The sequence below is a fragment of the Dipodomys merriami genome, unplaced genomic scaffold (assembly GCF_024711535.1).
Source record: "Dipodomys merriami isolate MVZ:Mamm:240054 unplaced genomic scaffold, mDipMer1.0.p SCAF_20, whole genome shotgun sequence".
NCBI lineage: Eukaryota > Metazoa > Chordata > Mammalia > Rodentia > Heteromyidae > Dipodomys > Dipodomys merriami.
This window is the reverse complement of record NW_027203382.1, coordinates 9,644,323-9,667,664: the sequence shown is the minus strand read 5'-3', so window position 1 is coordinate 9,667,664 and position 23,342 is coordinate 9,644,323. Positions and strand designations below refer to the sequence as shown.

General features: G+C 35.9%; 1 protein-coding gene across 10 annotated transcripts in view; it reads right to left on the bottom strand.

Moving 5' to 3' along the window:
• Mctp1 (multiple C2 and transmembrane domain containing 1) overlaps positions 1–23,342 on the bottom strand; it is a 530,774-nt gene that overhangs the window by 77,963 nt on the left and 429,469 nt on the right. For 7 of the 10 annotated variants that reach the window (XM_070031059.1, XM_070031063.1, XM_070031061.1 and 4 more), the window contains 2 exons: positions 20,720–20,839; positions 1,705–1,758 (listed from right to left, as the gene is read on the bottom strand). In XM_070031059.1, the coding sequence (XP_069887160.1) occupies positions 1,705–1,758; positions 20,720–20,839 (174 nt within the window). The remainder of the gene's footprint in view (positions 1–1,704; positions 1,759–20,719; positions 20,840–23,342) is intronic. The other 3 variants (XM_070031065.1, XM_070031069.1, XM_070031067.1) reach the window with 1 other exon arrangement.

Below are 23,342 nucleotides of genomic sequence, written 5' to 3'. Positions count from 1 at the left end.
CATGTTCACTTGATGTCTATGTTATGGTGAGCTGGTTATCTAGGCATGTATTTGTTTCCCATGCCTAACATCCTTTCTATTAAAAAAAAAACTGACCAAAAAAAAAAAAAAAGGGAAGATGAAAGGAATAGAATAGCCTCAACAAACTGGCTCTAAAATAGAGGTTTACTTGAGGCAGAGACATTGAAGTAGTAGACTTCACCAAGGGTTTCCATTTATTAACATTTCTGGGCAAATGCCTGCTGCTGGGATGGATCTTTATGGTAGCTTTAATAATAAAGCAGCAACAAGCATGGGAAAATGGCCATAAATGGATGGCAGCTCAGTGTTTATCAGCAGAGAAATGATGATTCAAAACTGACATGTTGAGTTAAAATACAAGCTCTCTACAGCTCTACAACTGACCTTAACAATAAATCATATCATTTATTGCCAGAAGAGTATGCTCATGTTATTTAACATTAAAAAACAAGCACATATGTGTTTTTTGCAGGAAGGACATTTTTTTAGTTTTATATTTGATGATGTCGCTAATGACTAAATAATATACAGAAGAAAAAAAATTCACATAAGAACTCTATCAATTTAAAAAGTGTTTGAAGTAGCATTAGAAGGAAAAAGTATGTTTGCGTTTTTCCTTCAAGAACTTATTGTTAGGAAAAAATTGTTTATGAGGTTAACTAGTCATTGTGATTTTTTAAAAATTTGAATGCAATATGAATCCTTCTCTGGGATATAACAGATATACTGTTGTTCTCTTCAACATTTTTTTTTTCATTGCTTTAGTATAACAAAATGTCAGATTGTAGGGAAGGTCAAAATCGGGTTTCATATATCGAACAATGCGCAAATAATTAATATCCTCTCCTCTGCTTCCTGATGACACCTTAGGAATGTTTAGCTTTTAGTTGTATAAATGCTCAGAAGTCATGATGTCACAGCATTTCAGCCCTCCTTGCCACAGAAAGCAGCTCCGTCGCCACCACCCACTACTGCCCTGATACAAAGTCCTTCTAATTCATCTTCCTTGCCTTCTTTCCCCAGGGACAACCAATCCAAATAGCCACAGAAATGGGCTGTTATTTACTGTGGTCACCACCCCTAAACCAAGAAGCAATCAAAATATAAGCTTCTCTGAACAAGGACCTTCCTGATGAGGTACCCAGAGCCATTCCCAAGGTAGGCAGGGACAATGAGCATTGGGGTTATTTAAATGTCCCCCATACTCATGTTCTTTCACTGGGCTGTTCTTCAAAAATTACTCATGACAATATCCATGGTTCAACTCATGCAGACGGCTACCTTTCCACTCCCCTCTTCCTTCAAAGTATAGACCAATTTGTAATACTCAAGATAGGACACATATTTTGCCCTTCAAAAACAGTTGTCACTGCAGTTATCTTCATGAGAGCTATCAAGTTCCAGACAAGCTAAAATTATATATATATATATATATACACACACACACACATATATATATTTCCTAGCAGAAAAATATTTGACCCAGCTCTGGACAAAAGCGAAGAGAATTTATAGCCCTCTCTCCCTCTTTGCAACATGCAGTGACATTGTTAGGATGATAAACAGCACTGTCCAATTTTCTGAACTCAAACACTTCAACTCCTTTTTTAACTGTCTGTGAAAACAGTGTCATGTCTCCATTCCCCCATCCCCAGGCACCCAAGTGCTGGGAAAGATAATTACCTTGTCATCTTTGTCATCTTCTTCTTCCTCGTCCTCTAACATGTCCTCCACTACCTGCAGACAGAAAACAGAAGTCGTTTTTGTGCTCTTAAAGGAGAGAATTTTATTCTGTCATTTTGAACCTTTCGGAAATAAAAACTTTATTAACATTTGAAATGCCTGCACTGGGAGAGGATGTTTGATCTAGGAATGAGGATCAGGACAAGATTCTGCTTTTAACTGATTAAACATTAGGCAACTGAAGCCCCATTAAGGAATCTCATACATGAGAACTGTTTTGTGACAAAGAATTTGAAATATGTGTAAGGTAAACATTCATTTAGGGGATCCTGTAAATCAGGAAATTTCCTATGCTGCTGTCTAAATGAATCATGCATTCTAAATTTAGAGTTAAATAACAAAGCATGAAACAGCTCTGTTATTTCTAATTTACTTTTTTTCTAGATGCTAAGGATTTTTTTTTAAAAAAGCTATCATTCTTAATTGATTCATTCTGTTGGCCTATGTCACAAAATTAACACATCTTTCATGGCTCAAATTTTAATTTTTATGCATAAAAATCAACTCGACTGTTTTTGTATTTTTGGAATTTTGTAGATTACCTGAAACTCATTTTAATTTGCTGTGATTTTCACATAAGGATTATGAGAATGGATATCATTAATAAAATGAATTCTAAAATCATATGTATATATCACATATATGAGCTCTATGTACATGGATATGCCATGCATGTTTTTAATATATTCTAGTTTACCTAGAAAAATTAGGTAATAAATGGAATGGGCTAATGATTTTGGATTTGCCAGGTAATACTGCTTTACCTCAGGCATTAAGAATGGAAATTCAGTTCAGATGGGGTATTTTTAATTGTTACAGGCACAAAAATTGCATTCCTTGAAAATCAAATGTAAAAATAAAACCAAAGTGAGGGCTTGTCATTTAGGTTTGTCCTCATTTACTACATTTATAATAATTTATATAATTTGTAAATGCATATGCCTTTTTTTAATCCAGTCTGAATATCTCTAAGCAGACTCAGTAGAACCATGGTAATCAAATAGCTTGAATCCCCTCAAACCTCACAACTTTAGGGACACTTTAGCCCTTTTATGTGTCTTCTGAATATAAACAGGAATAACTTGTAAGTAAAAACTTGAATATATTGTGCCATGAATTGTGTAAACTGATACAGTATGTTAGGATTTTCAGTTATGAGTTAAAATATTCTAAAAGCTTTATATGATTTAAACATAAACCTAATATAAACTTCGAGGTCACATGAACCAATATATAATCAAAGGCATGTGAAATGTGTGAAATCATTTGTCAGTTAATGTCACATTTTCCATGTTCTAGTAAATGATAGAAGTTTAAGGACTTTCACTAGGACACTCAGCATTTGAAAAAATACCAGTAACATAATATCTAGTTTCCAATTAACTAACATAATTTATACTACTCTACATACAGAAATTCAACTTAACAAGAACAACTCTTAATATTTTCTCTAACTATATTCAGCTACTCCACAATCACTAATAAATTCCTTTGTCCAAGGCACACAGTACTAGGCAATGTGGGAATTCTAAGATGATTATCAGTGAAGTACTTCACGGATACTCATATCAACTCTCTAGAAGGTAAAGAGGGACTCTCAGGTAAGCCGTTGTGTTGACATCCAGTTTTCTCCAACTTGAAGCATCATATTACAAATACGCAGAAAACCATAATGACAAAGTTTCATTGCTGTGCTATCACAGGCTATTCCAAATGGGACTATTTGTGACAGAGTTTTAAAAAGGAAATCAGCCACAATGTTTTAATACATTGGAATGCATCAAAGCAATTCCCCCAACCTTATGAAGATTTTTAAATGATTATTTTAAATCATTCAAAATTTCAGTTATATAGTATTTTTTTGCTAAAACTCCCTATGCATTCATATCAAGTCTGTCAAAGAAAATGAAATATTACACTTTTATTCTCATGAATAAACTAAAACCACATTGAAGGTAGTTGTCACTAAAAATGTATTATAAATTTCCTGTCCACGGCACTTACCATTGTATTGTGTTATAAAGGCAGTATGGCATCAGGTTGTGCCTAGAAGATTGCTAGATACATAGCAAGAGTTCAAGAAAAAAAAAATTTTTTTTGTTGAATAGATACATGTATTATCTATCCTTTATATCTTTCTATTTGTTTTATTGAGACAGGGTCTTTCTGTGAAAGCCCAGACTGGTCTTGAACTCACACTTCTCATGTCTCAGCTTCCTAAACACTAATTGTAGGCACATGCTCCTATTCTTCATCTGTTTGAACACAATCTTTTAGTGCCTCTTCTTTATTCCATAGACCTGACTCGGATTCTATGAAAAGACTTACACCTAATCAATGGCACAGATTAATAAAGGCAAGTATTCAAAATGCCTTCAAACATTAGCCTGGAAAGGAGCCTGGGAATATTTAATCTTTAAGATTTGGGAATTTATAAAATTAATTTCAACCATAAAAGCAAATACTACATTGCTGGGCACTAGTGGCTTGCACCTGTGAGCTGCTCAGGAGACTGAGAACTTAGGAACCTGAGGACCAGGGACTGAATCTAGCCCAGATAGAAAAGTCCTTGAGACTCTTATTGACAACTAGCCACCAAAAAGGGTGAAGTGGAGCTGTGGCTCAAGTGATAGACTTCTAGCCTTCAGCAAAATCATGAGTCAGTATTCAGGAACTCAGTTCAAGCCATGATACCGGCATGCATATACACAACACACACACACACACACACACACACACACACACACACACACACACACACACACACACACACACACACACACACAGAAAGGAAAAGAAAAGAGAAAGCGCTATGTTCATCTACACATCCTACAAATCATCTGTGAATCTTATGTTCAAGTATGACTCAAAGAAGTCTATAAAATCAGGCTCTTCATTTGAAAAACCCAAACTGTTCTTACCCTACTCAAGTGGGCAATTGGCTACGCACAATTACTCCACAAATGTGCAGCCAGAACCACCCAATACAACCATTTGCTTTTACATTTGGCAGCAAAGTGTTGTGTTAGTGAGGGCCGCTGTGTTGTGTGTTAGCGCTCTAGTGAGGGCTTTTCCTTTCTCTAGTGGCTTTTTAATGTTACATCATAAACATCTACAAGTGAGGATTTATAATACAGATGGTTTCTTCCTGGTGCCTCCATACTGCTCTGCAATGTATCTGTGCTATTACATTTTGTTCAGGTGAAGCTTAAGGTGCCATGGAAAATGGAGATGATAATAGCCCTTATATCTCATAGTACTGATTAAGGATCCAATAAGAGCATGTATATAAAGTGCTTAGCATAGTTCTTGTATCCAACTAAGTTCTCAAAAATGTTGTCCTGTAATAAAAAAGAACATCAGCAGAGCATTCAACATTAATTTTTGGAAATTAAATTGTGTCTTTTTTCCTTGGACCAAATACTCTATGTTCTTAATGGCACACAAAATTCTGATTCATGCTTTCACTGACACTAAGAAACACATAGAAGTGTAGTAACAGATGTGCATAAGGACTTTAAATTAAAATGGTGATGCTTTCACAATTAGTCTTCAGGCTTTAGTGGTCCAGTGAAATGAATGGCTCTGAAGACAGGATCATGTTAGAAGCTGAGCTGTGCTTTTAGACACAAGCTTCAGCCAGACTCAATGAACTCAAACTGCAAACTGAGCTTTTAAAAACAAACCACATATATCACTGAAGTGCATTTAATGACTGCACAAAATTGCAACCTTTCCCAGAGAACTCAAACAACACCTGCTATTTAAAAGTAGACGGGTGGAGTTTAACACTTAACTAAAGAAAACAAATAAAATACAGGAGTCCTAGTGTCAAATTCCAGCCCTTTCCTCTTCAAATAAATCCAAATAAGCACAACAGTTTTGTTTTCAGGTATTCAAAGTCCAGTTGCCCAAACATTTGTCAGCAATAACACACACACACACACACACACACACACACACACGCGCGCGCGCGCACACACATACACACACACACACACACACACACACACACACACACACACACACACACACACACACACACACACACACACACACACACACACACACACACACACACACACACACACACACACCCTTCCTTAAAGGGGAAAAAAGGAAAAGAGTGACATAAATGCATGTTAGAAAAGATACATTTACAAAGTTTCTCTTTTTTTTCTTCTTAAGAGAAAATCTTTCAGGTTGGCTCCAGAATTCTTTTTCCAAATTACACTTTCTGATACCTTACTTGAAAGCAAGTAGTATTAATCAAACAAAGGAAGGACACTAGGGAAATCAGAAAGATGTAATGCAAGCAGTTAAAAGTGACATGACCTTCTGTAATGTCGCTCGTCACAGACTTATATGCCACACACTGGAGGAAGGTCTTGAAAGAAACGGATTCTTGCTACTATTCCTTGAATGTAATACTAATAAAGATGACATTTTAAGAAACACACACAGACAGTCCCAAATGCAGTGTGCCAGCTACATTACAGCCAAAGGATAAGCAGATAACATTATTTTAAAAAGGATAATATTTCTTCTTCCATATTCAATATTTGCTGAACATTTTTCATTAACATATAAAATGCAATATGTGGCAGAACATTTTAAAAATCAATTTATAAAATGGAACAAATCCCATCTATAGTATCTATATATCCTCTATACATGTAAAAGCATTTCTTTCAATATTTTAAGACATTTTCAATATAACCCAATACCATGGAATATTTTATAATTTGCAAGGAAATAAAATTTTACTTGACCAAAGATGGAGCACAGAAGCAACTGGAAGGATGCAACAAAAGAAAGAAGACCAACCCAGTATAAGAATGAATAGTAGATTCAGGTATATTGCATTTCTAAAATCATCACAGGACAGTGAATATTAACTACTGCTTTTTAATCCCAATGGATAGATAGTGCAGGTATAATCCTAAGGTAACAAAATATTTCTTCAAATAATTCTTAAAGCACTTAGCATTATAATTTTCTTAGGAATTATGTCTTCCATTTCTCTAAAACACTGAAAAAATTGTGATGTTAAGTTGTAAATACTAGATCTTGTGAAAATATACCCCTTGAAAGCCAATGCTGACATAAACTACTTTCTTTTGTATTTTTATTTCCTTGAAAATAATCTTTGAATTAAATGGATGTTTTGATATGTGTGGAACAAACAGTTGCACAATTCAAATTGCTTTACTCAAGCAGTCTATAAAAAAGCTACATATTTAAAGAAGAAATCACTGCTGTTTAGATTGTGCAACTGCAATGTTAAAATATTAAAGAAAAGTGGCACAAAAGAAGATTCAGTTTTAATTTCTATTCACAGAACATCAAATGTGTACAGATGCTCATAATGGGACACATCACATACTAAATGCTTATTTCTACCCAAGATAATGGAAGAATTAGGACAGGATGGTATTCTTCCACAATTTTAAATAGCAGTCCATTAATATCATGTGTGTGCATAACCAGGCGGAGCATACAATTGCATGCCCATGTATTCAGTACACGTGTAAGTATAATATGAAGTTATGGAATGCCTATGATTGAGGATAATGCATGTAACCATTTAAGTGATTTTGGACTACTTGGAAGTTATCAGAGTTTGGCTGAAGACTTTTGTGGTCAGTAAGATAATTACATGCATGCTTGGGCAGACCTGTTAGGCTTCTCACAAGACTTCTGAGAAGAAACTTTTGCAAAATGAATGGTACAATTACACGCACATACAATTTATTCCATATTTGTAAGAATACCAAGACACAAATGGGATAATGTGAGGTCTCATAGAGTATAGTTCGAAAGCATGTATGATGGCGGCTTGGTTTGATTCACGCTATTAAGGATTTGACCTTGAAATATTTCAGCTACAGTAGTTATCGAGATAGCTGAGCCACTAGATGTAATAATAATTAGTGTGATAGGCTTGCAAGTGAGGCTGAATATATTGCAATACAAAAGAAGGCAGACAAAAAGAGAAACGCATTAGTTCTTATTGCTAAAAGACTTCCTGATTTTTAAAGACACACTCAAATACAATTATTTCTTGCAGAGTGCATTTCCTTGGCTCATTCTGGGGAGTGCCATGTTGTAATTTTGTCTGATTCTTAATAGAAAATGTGGCTTTAATGTGGCTATCAGATGACTTTTGATTCATGCCACTGATTACATACAGCCTGTATTCTGCATCAAGAACTGCATTCTGATTTGCAGTATATTATGCTTTGCTATAAGGTGTGAAGACAGAAAATTTACTGGCCAGGAGTATGCAATGTTTTATTTTCTTAAGAGTCAGCTTAATATGCAAAAATATTCTTTTACTAAGAAAGACTATAAACAATAAATAGTGTGAATTCTATAATAATCATAAACATCTTAAATGATTTTTTTCCTGCCTATTGCCTTCTCAGTATTCTTAGACTTACACAAAGCACTGTGAACAGAATTCTAGTGTTTACTTGAGTGATGTCTCCACCTAAAGGCTTCACAATGTATTGTATATTTTGCTTAGAGGAAAATTCTAATCGTGGAGTCTTTAGGATATTGCATATTAATTCTGTTGAGTGGGGAAAAATAGGTCAACTATTAACCTTTAATGTTCTTCTAGAAAATGCTTTCGTGAACATGTACTACTTATCAGGTTGAAAATATTAAAAAATTCATCCCACCCAATGAGTTATTTAATGTGCGTTGAAAGCAAGTTGAAAAGATAACTAGACTCATTACTAATGTTTTATACAATTTAATATTTTCAAAGCAAAACATTTTTGGCTTAAATGATAAAGTTCAAATAAAATGGAAGTTATTTCTTTAAGCCTCTCTATTTAAAGTCATAGCTCCATTCCAAAACAACTTTCTATTTTTAAAAACATGGCACAATTTCAAATGTTTGACGTTTTGAAAACCACCTAAGGAATTTGTGTTTTTTAGTCTGTCTAATGAAGGCTTTGCATTATTATTTATTTAACACATTTTCTGCAAAGCAAGAAGAGGAAACTGCTGTGACTTTTGTTAGAGCAAGTGTCCTGCCATCTGCTCCGAAGGTCCCTGGCTCTAACCTCATCAGAGTTGCTCAGGAACATTAACACTGCAATAGGCGAGTTCTTTTCTGATAAATGTATAATTTAGCACATGTATTACAGGTCAATATGACACTTTGGGAACAGTGGGAAATCTTAAAAAAAAACACTTGAAAACAAACTACTTATTTTAGAGCTTCATGTTAGCAAGCCTTTGGACTGTGGTGACTGGTTAAGATATTATTTTACTTCTATGAAAATTCACAGGAATTTCCTACTTAAGCAATATGCTGGGGGTCATGGAGAGGAGTAGAATGGGTATACATTTGCAGAGAACAAAATCTGGCATGCGTGAGTTTTGTCTTTTTTCACCTACAATGCTTTAAGGCCTTTGAGAATATTGTATTATAAAAGGAGTATGTTTTAAATATTGTATTTATAAAAGGAGTTGTTTTAAATACCAAAACACATAGCTAGAAGACAACAGTTCTTTGTTTTTATCTTTCTTCTATAAGTAACAATAAAATTATTATTATTATTTTACAAAGAATAATATTCACAAAAGACATCCCTGGTGGATTTGGACCTGAAAGAATGCTTGTGGTAAGTAGTACATTGTAGCTCAGAAGCCTGAATGAAAAGAATATCTAGGAAACCTCAAACAAATCCAGCTAACAGATATTTCTTCCCACTTAGCAAAAAGCCTTCCCAGTCCATGTCCAATTTCTGCTATATGGTGTATCGTATGATTGCTAAATTACTGCATTGTGCATTTATAATATTTATAGTACCAACATTTAGTTAAATAACCTTTATGTAAGATTTATGCTGATTTTTTTATTTCTCACTTAATGGCAAATTATGAAGACCATGTTTCATAAAGATAATTCTCCATTTAAATTCATCAGTCCATTAAATATTAAAATTATGTTTCTGATGCAATCGAGAACAAATTTGTCCAGCTTCAGTGATTATTTGCTCTCATAAAAATTAGGCTTGATTAATAAAATTTAAATGCTTGATTAAGTTGACATTTTCATGTTTCATTCTGATTTATTAACATTAGTTCCTGTCTCCAGGCTTTGTAGCTCTTGTAGGTTTACCTTTCCCTTTCCCTAAGTGAGGCTATTTGAATAGAGTATTTTGCTTCTAGACCTAATGACAGCTCTACTGAGTTGTCCTTCGCTTCTGGTGCTGCCTGCCTTTGTCTCTATCCACTGTACATGGTGGAGAAGTATGTTGTATAATAATCAAGAAAAATGTTTTTATTTTCTCACAGATACATGTATATAGTATAAAAAAGACATACATTTATGGTATTTCTGAATATTTCAGTTTCTTTGAAGCTTTAATCTGTACAGGATTTTTTTCTCAAATTTCTTCATATGCTTTTTATGATACAGAGATTTATATTGGACTGGTATGTATGTACATACCAAGGGAATTATGGACAAAGGAAATCTTACTGTGGCATTGCTATTATTTTTGCCTATATGAGTAAAACTAAAAACAACTACTAAGGCTGGGGAAAACCATTCTCTTTAATAATAGTTTTTAGTAATAGAAGATAATGCTTCCAGAGTTAGCAGCTTACAATGTGTAAGCCCCCATCCTATCCACACTGACCTATCCCGACAAGGAGGTATCTGTCATTTATTGAACACTTATTCATTATATGCTTGATACATTGTGTTGTCTTTTAAATCCCTAGGTAAACATCTCCAAGAAAGTAGCTGTTGATCCATTGCATTGGAAAGGATATTGAGATCTAGAGGAGTGAATTTGTATAGCAAATAACTAGGAGGTGTTGAAGTTAAGCCCATAAATCACCTTCTACCACTTGGAAAGGTGCAGGTGGCAACACTTACTATCAAGTTGCTGATGCTCATTTGGGTACTTTGTACAGGTTAAAAGAAAAGTTCATTAATTCACAATTTTGGAGCAAGAGTTTCGTTTGCTGCATCACAAGAGGATTTAGAAGTAGAAAGGGATCCACCCTCAGAGAAGAAGAAGGTAAACACATTGGGTAAGCTTTTCTTTATAACCATCTACTCTCTCAAGAATTAAACAGATCCTGAAAGAACTACATTAATCCTTTCAATAAGGCAGCATTTATGCAACCAGTATCTTCAAGTTCCTTCACCATGACTAAGCATTCATCTGACGGAAAATAGCTGGGTTTCAGAGAGAAATCCACTATAAATACTGAGAGTATCTCTTTGCTATGGGACATTCTCAAATGCCTCTCTAGACAATCTGAGCAAGATGTGAAGGGTTCAGAAAGACACAGGGGCTAATACATGAAGGTAACTAAAATGTGCCTTCTAGGGCCACTACCACTAACTTTAAAACAGAAGTCTCTTCTCTGAATCTTGATAGATCTAAACTAAGATTTGTGCTTTCTAGTGAGGAGATCTTCAGAAAATTGCCTTTTAAAAATAGAAGTGTTTTCCTTCCTTTACATCTTTTTCTGTTTGAACATGTCACGTACAGGTAACACTCATCATCTTCCACTCTAGAGTTTTTATCTTTGCAATTTTAGGTGTAGCTGCAATTGGAGAAGAGAGTAAAAGGACAGTCTGTGAACCCAAGAAGTATTAAAGGCAAACATGAGAGGGGGGGTTTGGAGGGAGGAGGGAGGGGGGAGGGAGGGAGGCAGGGCAGGGGGAGAAGGAGAGAGAGAGTGAGGAGAAAGGGAGGGAGATTGAGGAGGGAAGTAAGGACTATGGATGTTTAGATATTTAGCCTTTTTTTCTCTACATACCACACATTCATACATTCTGTATAACTAGGTACACTTTGTACCTATTGCATCCAGCTATTTATTTTTTACTTACTCGGTTACAAACTGGGGAGTGGAGGGGGGTGAAGAACAGGCCTTTGTTATCTTGAAACAGCTAACCCTGATAGTACTTATAAGATTTTTTTAATGTGTTGACTGGAAACAATTGTGCATTAAAAAGTTAGTCTTAGCCTGGTGCCAGTGGCTCATGCCTGTAATCCTAGCTACTCAGGAGGCTAAGATCTGAGGATCACGGTTCAAAGCCAACCCAGGCAGGAAAGTCCGTGACACCCTTATCTCCAATAAACCACTAGAAAACTGGAAGTGGTATTGTGGCTCAAGTGGAAGAGCGCTCACCTTGAGCTGAAGAGCTCAGGGACAGTGCCCAAGCCCAGAGTTCAAGCCCCATGACTGACAAAAAATAAAGTCTCTGATTTATACAAGAAGATCAGATTAAAACATTTGCTCATTCATCAAACATTTTGAACAATTATTATGCAGCTATGACTGAAACTTGTTCTGTGTTGGAGTTAAATTCAAGTATAATAGTTATAGGCTACTAAGGAAGACTGACAGCCAAATATTTCAGCACAGTGAGAGAGTTAAGTTCTTATCATTATGGTTTCTTTCTAATTTAGTCTTGAGGTTTCCTCAAATGAGGCCATAGGCCATGACCACTCCTTTCTAAGAGAGCTCTGCTGGGAAAATACGGATACCAGACATAGATATGATAAAGACATATGGGAGGTTCAGTCACGTTGGCCAAGTAAGACACAATGAGACACTAAAAGTGTGTAAAACAGAAGAAATATCTTACTTACAGGTCCCGGAATGGTTAGGGTCACCAGGGAGAAGCAGAGGGGATTCGGAGACAGTGAGGAGCTCCACCAGGGGGCAGGGCATTTGGGAGGAAGCAGGGACTTGTGGGACTATGCCTTTATTAGGGCCTGCAGGCATTATCCCCTGGCTAATTAAAGAAAGCACGTGCAAAGAATTTATTTACAGGACTCTGGTGTGAACCATAAAGTTTAATCATAGGCAGCAGCTGTGAGGGGTGTGGATTTGTGATTAGTGTGATAAGTAAAAATAGGCTATATTACAAACAATCCCAAAGAAGGGAGATTTTTAACTAGCCAGAGATGATCAGGTACCAGTGGGTTTCAAGTAACTTAAGAACTTAGGTCAGAAAATGGATGCCTAGGCAGTAACTGTAAGACTTAATTTCTGAGAGTACCAATTGGTGGAGAACTGGGAGGAAAGGGAAAAAAGAAGTCAGAAATGCTTTTCTAGAAGAAATAATTAATGATTAGCGAGGCACATATACATAAAATGCTGAAGTTTAGCAGATTGCAATTTTTTATTAGTTAACATTTTTTTAAAAAGATCTTTAAAAGGCATATACTTTGGTCCAAAATGTCTTCCTAGAGTTTGCCAAAATGCCTAAAGATTTAAGATTCTTTTCCTTGGGGCACAAAAAAAAAAAAAAAAAGGAAAGAAAAGAAAAGAAACTTTTTTTGTGGGTGGGGCTTGAACTCTGGGCTTGGGCACTGTCCTTCAGCTCTTTAGTCAAGGCAAATGCTCTACTGCTTGAGCCACAGCACCACTTCCTGTTTTCTAGTGGTTTATTGGAGATAAGAGTCTCATGGACTTTCCTGCTGGGCTGGCTTTGAACCGTGATCCTCAGATCTCAGCCTCCTGAGTAGCTAGGATTACAGGCGTGAGCCACCGGCGCCAGGCAAAAAGAAACATTTTTAAAGAAAAGTATTTAATAAGGAAAAAATAGTATTTGTATAATGAAAATTATGCCACCCTTATAAAGCAAAGTTTTTCCAGCAATATATCAGAATACCATTAACTCCGTTATAAAATACAGAAGATTTTGTTGTTGTTGTTTGCTTGTGGTGCTGGGAATTGAACCCAGGACCTCCTGTATACTTGGCTAATGCTCTACCACTTACCACCCAGCCCCATTATAGAATATAAATGAAGGTAACCTCAACATGGATTCACTATGATTAATTTTAAAGTACATGATAAAAAAACCCAAACATTTGTGAATATATTTGAAGGAGTAGAAAAGCAAGTTAGGATATATAGAATCTTGGGGTACCTTCTGCTCCACTGCTCTTACTGGAGCAGAGGTCAACCCATCCCTGGTCTTCTTCACAGACGCTGTGGATCCATCCCATCTCAAGGTTCCTCTTTTCTCAAGGTAGAAGACTCTCATTCAAACTCTTCTTCATCAATTTAGTCCCACCCGCTTCTTACAGCTGCAAAATGAATCCCCTACAAATCCTACACAGGTCACAGTTGGAGGAGTCCCAGAGTAGTCTAGCCTGAACTGCCCTGAACAACACATTTAGTCGTTATGAAGCCCTCTGTGGCTACAGAGGCACAGTGCACCACACTCGGATCAAGTCTTTCAAATGCCTTGCTTGAAAGGATGTTCAGTGCTACAAACATGCCACATATCAATCCATAATTTCTACCTGGCTCCTAAGACTCCCAAGACTCCACAGATTTAGCATAGCATGTATATCTCTATTATGGTTCCCGACTATGGTCCAAGACTAGACATTGCCCATCTCTGGGACACATCTGTTTCACCTAGAGCATTCCTACTCAAATATATTGATTCTGCTAAAGTGACTGTCTTGGATTCAGTTTCCCTATTTTTCCAAAGACATAAGCATCATCCCTTCTTGCTGACTGTGTCAAAATAATTGCCTTTGCTGGGTATGTGGGATGGACATACAGGAAGAGAGGCAGAGGATGTAGGACTGAAAGTCTGTCAGAATTAGAATTTTGTCTAGCTATGCTGATGAACCATTTGAAAGTGTTTTGACCTCTTTATGCCTTGGTTTCCTTCTCTCCCAAATGGTAAGAAATTATAGTTTAGTTGAATCAAATGAAAAGAAGAACATGAGAATATCCGGCTCATGTGTTTATCCCCTCTTTGATCCGATATCCCCACCCCTTTGCTCAATAAACATTGCAAAGACCAAAACAGGCAAGAAAACAAATGCAAACAACTAAAAACCAAAACATTAAATTCTACAGGAAGAGTCTTCCTATAACAATGGGGAAATAGAGCTTATTAAGCTTTGGTTTGGATGGGCTCATCCAGGTTGAAAGATGTTAGGGAACCAGCAAAATAGCACAATGTTACAATTAGAATTTTATTTCAGGGTCATCTTTTCTCTATGGGTCTACAGGCAAGAATATAAGGTGTCATTGTGATAAACTTGCCAAATAAATATAAAATTGGAATTGCAAAATCACATGGTTATCTAAAATTCCAACTTAATTTATCATCAGTCCATTTATTTGTTATTTTAGGAAATACTAACTTGGGGCTCAATTCAGACTTTGTGGATGCAATTGGAGAGAAACGTTGAATAGAAGGCTCAGTCATCTGGGAAGGGGATAAGAGCATGGTAATAATGTGGTTGGGCACATGAGTGGAGAAAATGTGGAAATCCATTTGGTCCATGTCCAGATCCTGATATGGTTTTGAGATGAGTTGGGCATAACTCTGTACAGTGAGTGACTAGCTAACAAGTCTAACAGCTTTGACAAGGGGCACAGTAGAGGTGGGGGGAGGGACTGTTTTCGATTTCTTTGCTCTAGTGATTGTGTTGGAAAACTAAAGGTCTGGCTTTTTCATGGTCCTCCTTAGATTTTTGCAAGCTGTTGACCTTCTGAAAAAATTGAGAAAACTGCTGTTGAAGTAAGCATGAAGGAGAAAAGAGTAATCATCCATTTTTAGATGTGTTTATAGGCTGTATGAGTCAATGCTGCTTCTGTTAAGAGCATTGAGTATGTGGCCTTTTTTGGTTCAGAGATGCAAATGGAGACTTGTGGTCTATGCTACTTGCAGTGAGTGATAAAACCATATTGAAGTAGAGAGGATCTAACTTATATTCAAAGTGCTGTTGTAAACAAGTCCTCTAGTCTATCTATCTTTGGCTAGCCTTTTAGATCCTGTTAGAAATAGTTTACTTGTTACTATTCCACCTTTTCAAATATTCCATTATGGTTTGCTTTGTAACCAACAGCAGTGACTGAAAAAATATACTACATGTGTTTGATTGACAGGAATTCAGCTCGAACACCAGATGTTTGGTAGACATTCTTAAATTTTCCAACAATAGTATTTATGATGTAAGGAAATTTTTTCTTTATATCTTCATTTCTAAAGATGAGTGTTCTGTTCCTAATTGGACCAAGCCCAGCCAGAAACAATATTCAGTTTTATTCTAAAGGGGAAAGTAAGAACTGAGTGCTTTGTCATCAGAGGGAGCTAACTAAATATTTCAGTGTTTACTAAAGCATTTCTGCAAGGCAGACTTTGTCTCAATTTGTGTCATAGTCATATCATGAGTCAGAGAGTGATTTCATCGATCTGCTCCACTCTTCAGTCTTTTAATGCCACCATTGATTAGACAACTGAGATTGTTGTGTAGGAGGCATATCATGATAGTAGGAATGAATGTTCTTTTAAAGCATAATTAAAAAACCCAGCTTGAAGAATTTCTGTATGTTAACAAAATTCAAAGACTTTCTTCACTAATGTGGAAGAGCCTCAGCTTTGATTAACCCTTTCCATACTCCTCTTTGGGGAGGGGGGTCATTTCCCAGACCATCAAATACAAAAGCATTTGAGGAATGGATATCCAGCACTATTTCTAGAGAAATCAGTAGGCACCCTTGAAGGAATCTGAGGACATTTGGGATTTGTGTAAAAGCCCTGGATGCTAAAAAAGTGTCTTAATATGAAAAACATTCCAAGTGCATACTACAGAATAGCCCGAGGTTTCAAGAAGGGACCAACTTAGAGATTAAATCACATTTTCCCTGTGGAATTTAGTTTATCCTCGTTCATTTGTACTTTCTTCATTTATAAAATGAAGATAAAACTATTTAGAATTATTTGCTCGATAGAGTTATTGTGTCTCTGGAAGGCTTAGCAAGATATCTGATACAAACAACATGCTCAATGAGACCTTACTTAATAAGGTAGAGTCCATTTGACTTCTCTCCCCTCCCCTCTGTCATTTGTGGGTGAAAGTTATGCAGGGAAAGATGGGATATAGCAAAATAGAGCCCCAAGAGGAGATGAAATTGATGGAGCAGTACAAACTTTAGACTGTGGCCTCTTGGGAAAGTTGGTCCATAGGTATATAGTGAGAACCACAGACGGTGCAACAGGACCCTTGTTTGCCTGCTCACCCATTTCCTTGGGTCCCTCTTCTTAAGAACAGCTTCCTGAAGCTTTTTAATTTTTTCTTCATATAAGTGTGTTCCTTAATTGCCATAGATGAAAGGGCCAGGGGTCAGCTGGAATAGAAGGAGTCAGTCCACTGGCTGGGGTAACACAATTGGCCTTTTCTCTCCTGAGAGAGGCTGATAGGATGAACATTAAATACTTCACAGAGCACCTGGGTTTAATAAGGGTTCAGTAATTAAATAGACATCATTTCTTAGGTATCTACCCTTCAATGTAAGGTATTTTTGTCTTCCAGTGTCTGTAACCTGTAGAGCTGGTAGCATCCTAATAGGCAGTTCACGGGAGAATTTTCCTCAGTGTTTGGAGTGACAGCTGAAACCAAGAGAAGGATGACATTTCTATCTATATCCCTTTCATTCCGGGGACATTGCTGAATAAAGCATGCATTAAACAGGTTCCCCTGGAAAAATCTAACAATCCGCATGCTAGAAATGTTAATGCCACTGTCCCAGACTAGGCAGATTCAGGCCTAGGATTTCTTATTTTTAACAAGTCTAACAGTGGAGGTCAAATAACATTTCTAACCACACCTCTTCCTCAGGAGCTCCTCATTTCTCAGGAGTCTACATTTTCAGCCTCACAAATGGCTGTGCTTCCTTACTCTATCTTTAACGTGTTCTAGTCATAAAATGTAAAAAAGACGTATTTGGAAAGGATTTTTTTTTCATTTTTCTTATTAAGAGTAAAGGCTCCTGAAAATTTGAGGATCTCCAAGGTAGACAAGGCTTTCCTTAATAAACAACACACCATCCACCCTTTCCTATTAATCTCAACTATCAATCAGTATGTTGAAGACAGAATTTTCACCCACATTTCCTCTTTCACAGTATTTATTTGCTTTCTCCTCTCAACATCTGTATCATGGAACTATTATTTCCTTTTGTCTCTTTTCGGTATAGTCCTGAAGGTCATTTACATTTTTTCCTTTATACTTTTCATCCTAATCAATTTTCTCAGCTGAATGAACAGTATTTATTATTTTAATAGCAGAATAGGAATAGTCTCCTCCTCTTCTCTTCCCTATCTACCACCCCCCTCCACCTGCCCCTGCTCTTCTCTTTCTTTTTCTTTTCTAAAACAGCAAGTCTTCCTGGTTTCCCTTTTTAGCTGTTGTGTGATTAATGTACCTTAGAGACTCTGTAAAGTTTTATACATGCTGAAAGATTCTGCAACATTTTGGGGATACCAGTAAGGGCTTAGGGCAAACTACCTTTCTTCCAGGGCTATGTACCAAGCAGAAGAGTTACTTAGTCACAACACAGCAACCCCTACAACATTGTCCCTTAATTTACACACACATGCACATACAAATCCACACATACACAATCTGCAAGCAGCAAAGTATAATCCAGGTTTCTTTTGAAAAGGAGTAACCAGTTCAAATGCACAGCTGGGTATGCCAGAAAACACATAATTAAACAAATTGGATTTAAGAGTTACGTAAGGCCTCAACTGAGCCAGTGAATGAGAGGCTGAATGAAACGTTGTGATTGCTGCTCTGGTGCCTGGGAAGAACAGAATATGTGGATATGTGTGTTTGGGACAAATAGAAGGCAATTACTGAGAGTTATGGAGTGTAGTTGGCATTCTATGAGAGTTAGACTATAGAATGGTTCACAGTGGGCTGTACTGGGAGATAAAATGTTCTCCAGGGCTAAAAGGGGGGCATTTGTTAGAAGACATGTGACTTAAAGGGGAAAAAAAAGGTAAATTCTATCAGAGTTTTGTTTTGTAAAAGATAAAGGGAAGTAGAAAAATTATGTGTCATAATTTTAATTATGCATTATTCAATTTTTCTACAGACTTATAAAGTATTTGAGAATTTTAAAGTTCACTTTACAAGCCAGTAGAAAAATGTGATCGAGAATATATTATATATTTTAACCTCCACTTTAAAAGTGGACTTTTACAGCCAGGACAGCTATACTATTATATAACAAGCAAATTCCATGGTTTCAGAATTTTTCACTAAGAATTCTCAAATCGTTGACTAAATGTTGAAGACATACTCCCTCATAGAATTAAGAAGCTAAAACTAAATTACTACTTTTTCCTATTTGCAAATAATCTTGTTTGCAAATTTGTCTCAAGGCAACTGAATGACACATAGTCTTCTCTCACACAAATCTTCTTGCAATAAATGAGACGAGAAAGCACTTGTCTGAAAGAGTCCTATTTTCTTAGAGAGAATATTCTGTATTAATTGACATAAGTACCTATTAGTTTCCATGACACCAGTGCTTAAGGTATTTGGGGGTTTGTCTCTCAGTGTACAATAAACTATATATCTATAAAATCTTTGCCAATGGCAATAACTTCTATTGATGCTGCCTAACCATTAAAATCTCTTAGCAATCTCATATTTGATTTGTATAGTTTACTAAAAAATGTTTTGAACACTTCTAATTTTCAAAGCACATGCCAGAGAAAGTTGTAAATTAAAAACAACAACAGAATTTCTTCCTTTAAGCTCAGAACTTAGTGAGATGGAAATGAATATGGTGTGTTTTGGTCATGTATTTGGTGGGTATGCATCAGCATTTTCTCTTTTTTTTAATGATTAAATTATTTTGAAGGGGTGGGTGGAAGGAGGGTGAATATGTTGAAGAGATCACACAGATCAAGGTGTATTGTATACATAAACTGTTTTGTTAAATGGCAAACAAATTCAATATGTATCCTACAAAATTAAGAAAAGTAAGGGAAGGAGTGAGTGCCCAGGGTTGGATGAGATGAAAGGGATAACAATAATCAAGATGCACTGTATTCATAACCTGCTTTGTCAAATGGCAACTCCTTTGTACAAATCTTCAATATAATATTTTTTAAAAAGATGCATTGTATTCATAAAAATTACTTTGAAGAGGTAATTTTTTTTGTCAGTCGTGGGGCCTGAACTCTGGGCCTGGGCGCTGTCTCTCAGCTCTTCAGCTCAAGGCTAGCACTCTACCACTTGAGCTATAGCGTCATTTCCAACTTTTTCTGCATATGTGGTGCTGAGGAATCGAACCCAGGGCCTCATGCATGCAAGGCAAGCACTCTACCACTGAGCCACCTTTCTAGCCCTTAAGTAGATTCTTAGGTTTGACAATCCTTTAAATTCTTTTCAACAGTTGTTCATCAAATCATCCAATTGCAAATGTCATGTTTGGAAAAGAAACCCTTATCTTCATTTATTTATATGTGGGAAAACCTTTGGAAGTGTATTTTCTATGGGTATGGAAATAATTTAAGGTGAATAATACCTGGCAGAAGAATAACAAAAGTGATTATAGTGTGATAGGTCCACTTTCTAATGTAAAATTCTTTCTGAGAAAGCAAAGGTTGTCTCACACATTTTAAAGACTTTCAAATATGCCAGAGAGGGCATTTTTTCCCCATTGCTCAGTGAACATCTATTGAATTAAGGTACTTCAATATTCTTCCCTAGGCAACAACCATCACTTCTTCCTTCCTTCCAATGGTAGTCTACAGAGAGTTACCTTAAATAAAATACATTCATTTGGTTTGGTCATTAATAACTTTGTGATAGTACATCTTATTTCAGGATTAATTGAGGAACAGAACAAATCTAAAGAATAAAAGAGACAACTATTATAACCCCCCTCCCCATAGTTCATTCCTTGGTGTACTCTCTGCTTTAGTTCCTACCAAGAGGAGTGATGCCAGAAATAAGTGAATACTTTCTGTTGTGTTAAGACTAAAGAGCTGCTGGTAAAACTTTCTCCAAACTTGAGTATTCATAGACAGAATCTCTGGTTTGGAAAACCAAATTCAATGTTGATCTTGTCAGACAGAGTAGAAATAAGTACAAAAACACACACAAGTAAGAAAGTAGAGACTTACTGTATCACGTTGCCTGTTATCTTTCCCTGATATTATCAAGAAGTAGTTCCATGTCAATAGTAACAACAAAACCAGTGGTATCATGTAGAGCTCAAAGTTCCAGACAACAAAGAGAAAGAGCTGAGGAGAGGGGAAAGAGAAAGAGATGAGTCAACTCTGAATTTCATTAGACAGGCTCTCTTATTCATACTCTACTTCAAAACCCACAAAACTAAATGCTTCAAATCTGGAAGATTTATCTTGAAAACAAATCCTTGAGAACTTAAGTATTTTCTAAAAGCACAACTGACCCCTGGAAACTAATGTGAAGATTTTACTTTGTTTAATTTCTATTAAGGAAGAAACCCTGCTATCATTACATTGTCAAAGAGGTAATTTTAATTTTTCTCCACCACTGCAATTATTGTTAGGTTAGACAAAGTTTTTTTTTTTTTTAAAGCAACAAAATGTGCTTTCTTTGCATTGTCAGAATAGCCTGGTCTATCTGCCTTAATGACAAAGAATGAATCACTATTAAACATCAAGGATTTTCTTCTTCTTTTAATCTCACTTGGATAACACAATGAACACATTATAATAGGCAGACAAAAATGCTAAGTCTACAGCAGAGAGCCCCAAAGATTTCACAATATGAGGACAAAAAAAAAACAACCTTGCCACCAACAAGTATAAAAAGAGTCTGTCTTATATTCAGTATTACATACAAATCAAGCAACTATGAAACACAAACATAATTCTGTCAAATACAAATTTAAGATGCCTATGAACATCATTTATTCCTCTAAGTATATTAACTATTTCTGTGGTAAAACACAAATATCAGTCTAGGAGCACAGGGCGGCAGATGGAGCCATTCTAAAAGCATTTACATGGTAAAGCAAAGGACTTAAGATGTAAAATGTGACCTCCTCCCCCCATCACCAGACGTAATACTGGACTGATAATCTATTTTTCTTGGGCCTGTGGCTTCTGCTGTCAGACTCAGGTAATGTTAAGTCAGGTGGATTATAAGAGCTGGATTCTACACCCGACTCTAGGAGTAACCTTCTACAATATCCTATCTTTAATTGCTTCCTCTATATTATGGAAACAATGGAAGTATCACTTCATAGTTGTGGTAACAAAATAGCTAAATGTAGTTTAACTACATTACTATATTACCAGTAGCCAGTAAGGTAATGAACAAAACAAAAAACCCACCAAAATTTATTATGATGCCAATATTATTGAACATTAATTATTGACTATGATCTTCATAATCTAATGTTAAAATCTGAAATTTATCAGCCCACTAAGATTTAGATGAACAGTAGCTTAACTGTGAATTTCTGCTAGCTAGCTAGGAGAACATAAGTATCTTACATTTGACAGGTCGGGAGAGGAGGGTCCTAAGGATAAATATGTCAGGCAATGTTAGCAATCTACAGCCTTCTCAGAAAATCTCAATCAAACCTGGAGGCTACTCAAGTAGCAGAGAAAATTACACTGTGGAGTGCCAGAGAGACTCTTTGATTAAGGGACAGAGAGATAGTTCTGGGATTTAGAAAGTCACCTGGCCTCAGAGTTTTCCTATCTAGACTGAGGTCCACAAACTTGATCACTTTTAACATCCCTACTCTACTAAAATGACTTCGTGACATTACTGTACCATTTGATATTTTAACATTAAAATTTGAGAAATGTGAATTTCACTGAATTTTTCTGATATTCATCATTCTAAATGGATACCAAAGAGTATAAAGAATGGTTTAGTAACAAAGGAGGAGGCTGCAATGCTTGGTAAGAAATGTACACATTATCCTGCCCATGTAATTGTAACTCCTCTGTACAGTATGTTCACAAATAAAATTAAATAAAATTAAAAAAAAAGAATGGTTTAGTAAACCAAGAAATGAATTTTGGACAGAAATACATAGAAACAACTAAGTTCCTAATTAATGCAATTCGTGAAAAGAAAATATTTTCCTTATTATTTACATAATAATTATATAAATTAGTGATGATTATGATAATTAACATGTATTTTTATAAAGATACCTTTCAAAAATGGGAGAAAATGTGGGAGGGGTGGCACTGTTCAAAAAGAAATGTACTCATTACCTGTCTTATGTAAATGAAAACCCTCTGTACATCACCTTTACAATAAAAAATATAAAACATATATACTTTTTCAGGAAATGAGTTAAGGTAAATTTGATAGCATCAAAACATATAAGAATGTTTTGAGTCCATATAAGTTCTTTACACATTTATTTGTAATTAATTTAATCAATCACTAAAATGCATGCTCGTTAAGGGTAAATACTTTTTTGTACATTTTTATTGTAAAAATGTTGTACAGAGGGGTTACAGTTACATGAGCAAGGTAATGAATACATTTCCTATTGAGCATTGTTGCCTCCTCTTTTGTTTTCCTCCTACCATCCCTTCCCTCCCACCTCCACAACTACCTCCCCTCCCCTTTCCTCCCTTCCCCCACAAGTTGTAAAGTTTGTTTTCAACATAATGTTTTGTATATATCATTGTTACAATGGGTCAACCTGTATCTTTATTTAAGCATTTTGTTTTTTCCCTTCCTCTCCCTGAATTAGAGAAGTATATATACAAGATGCAGTGCACCAAC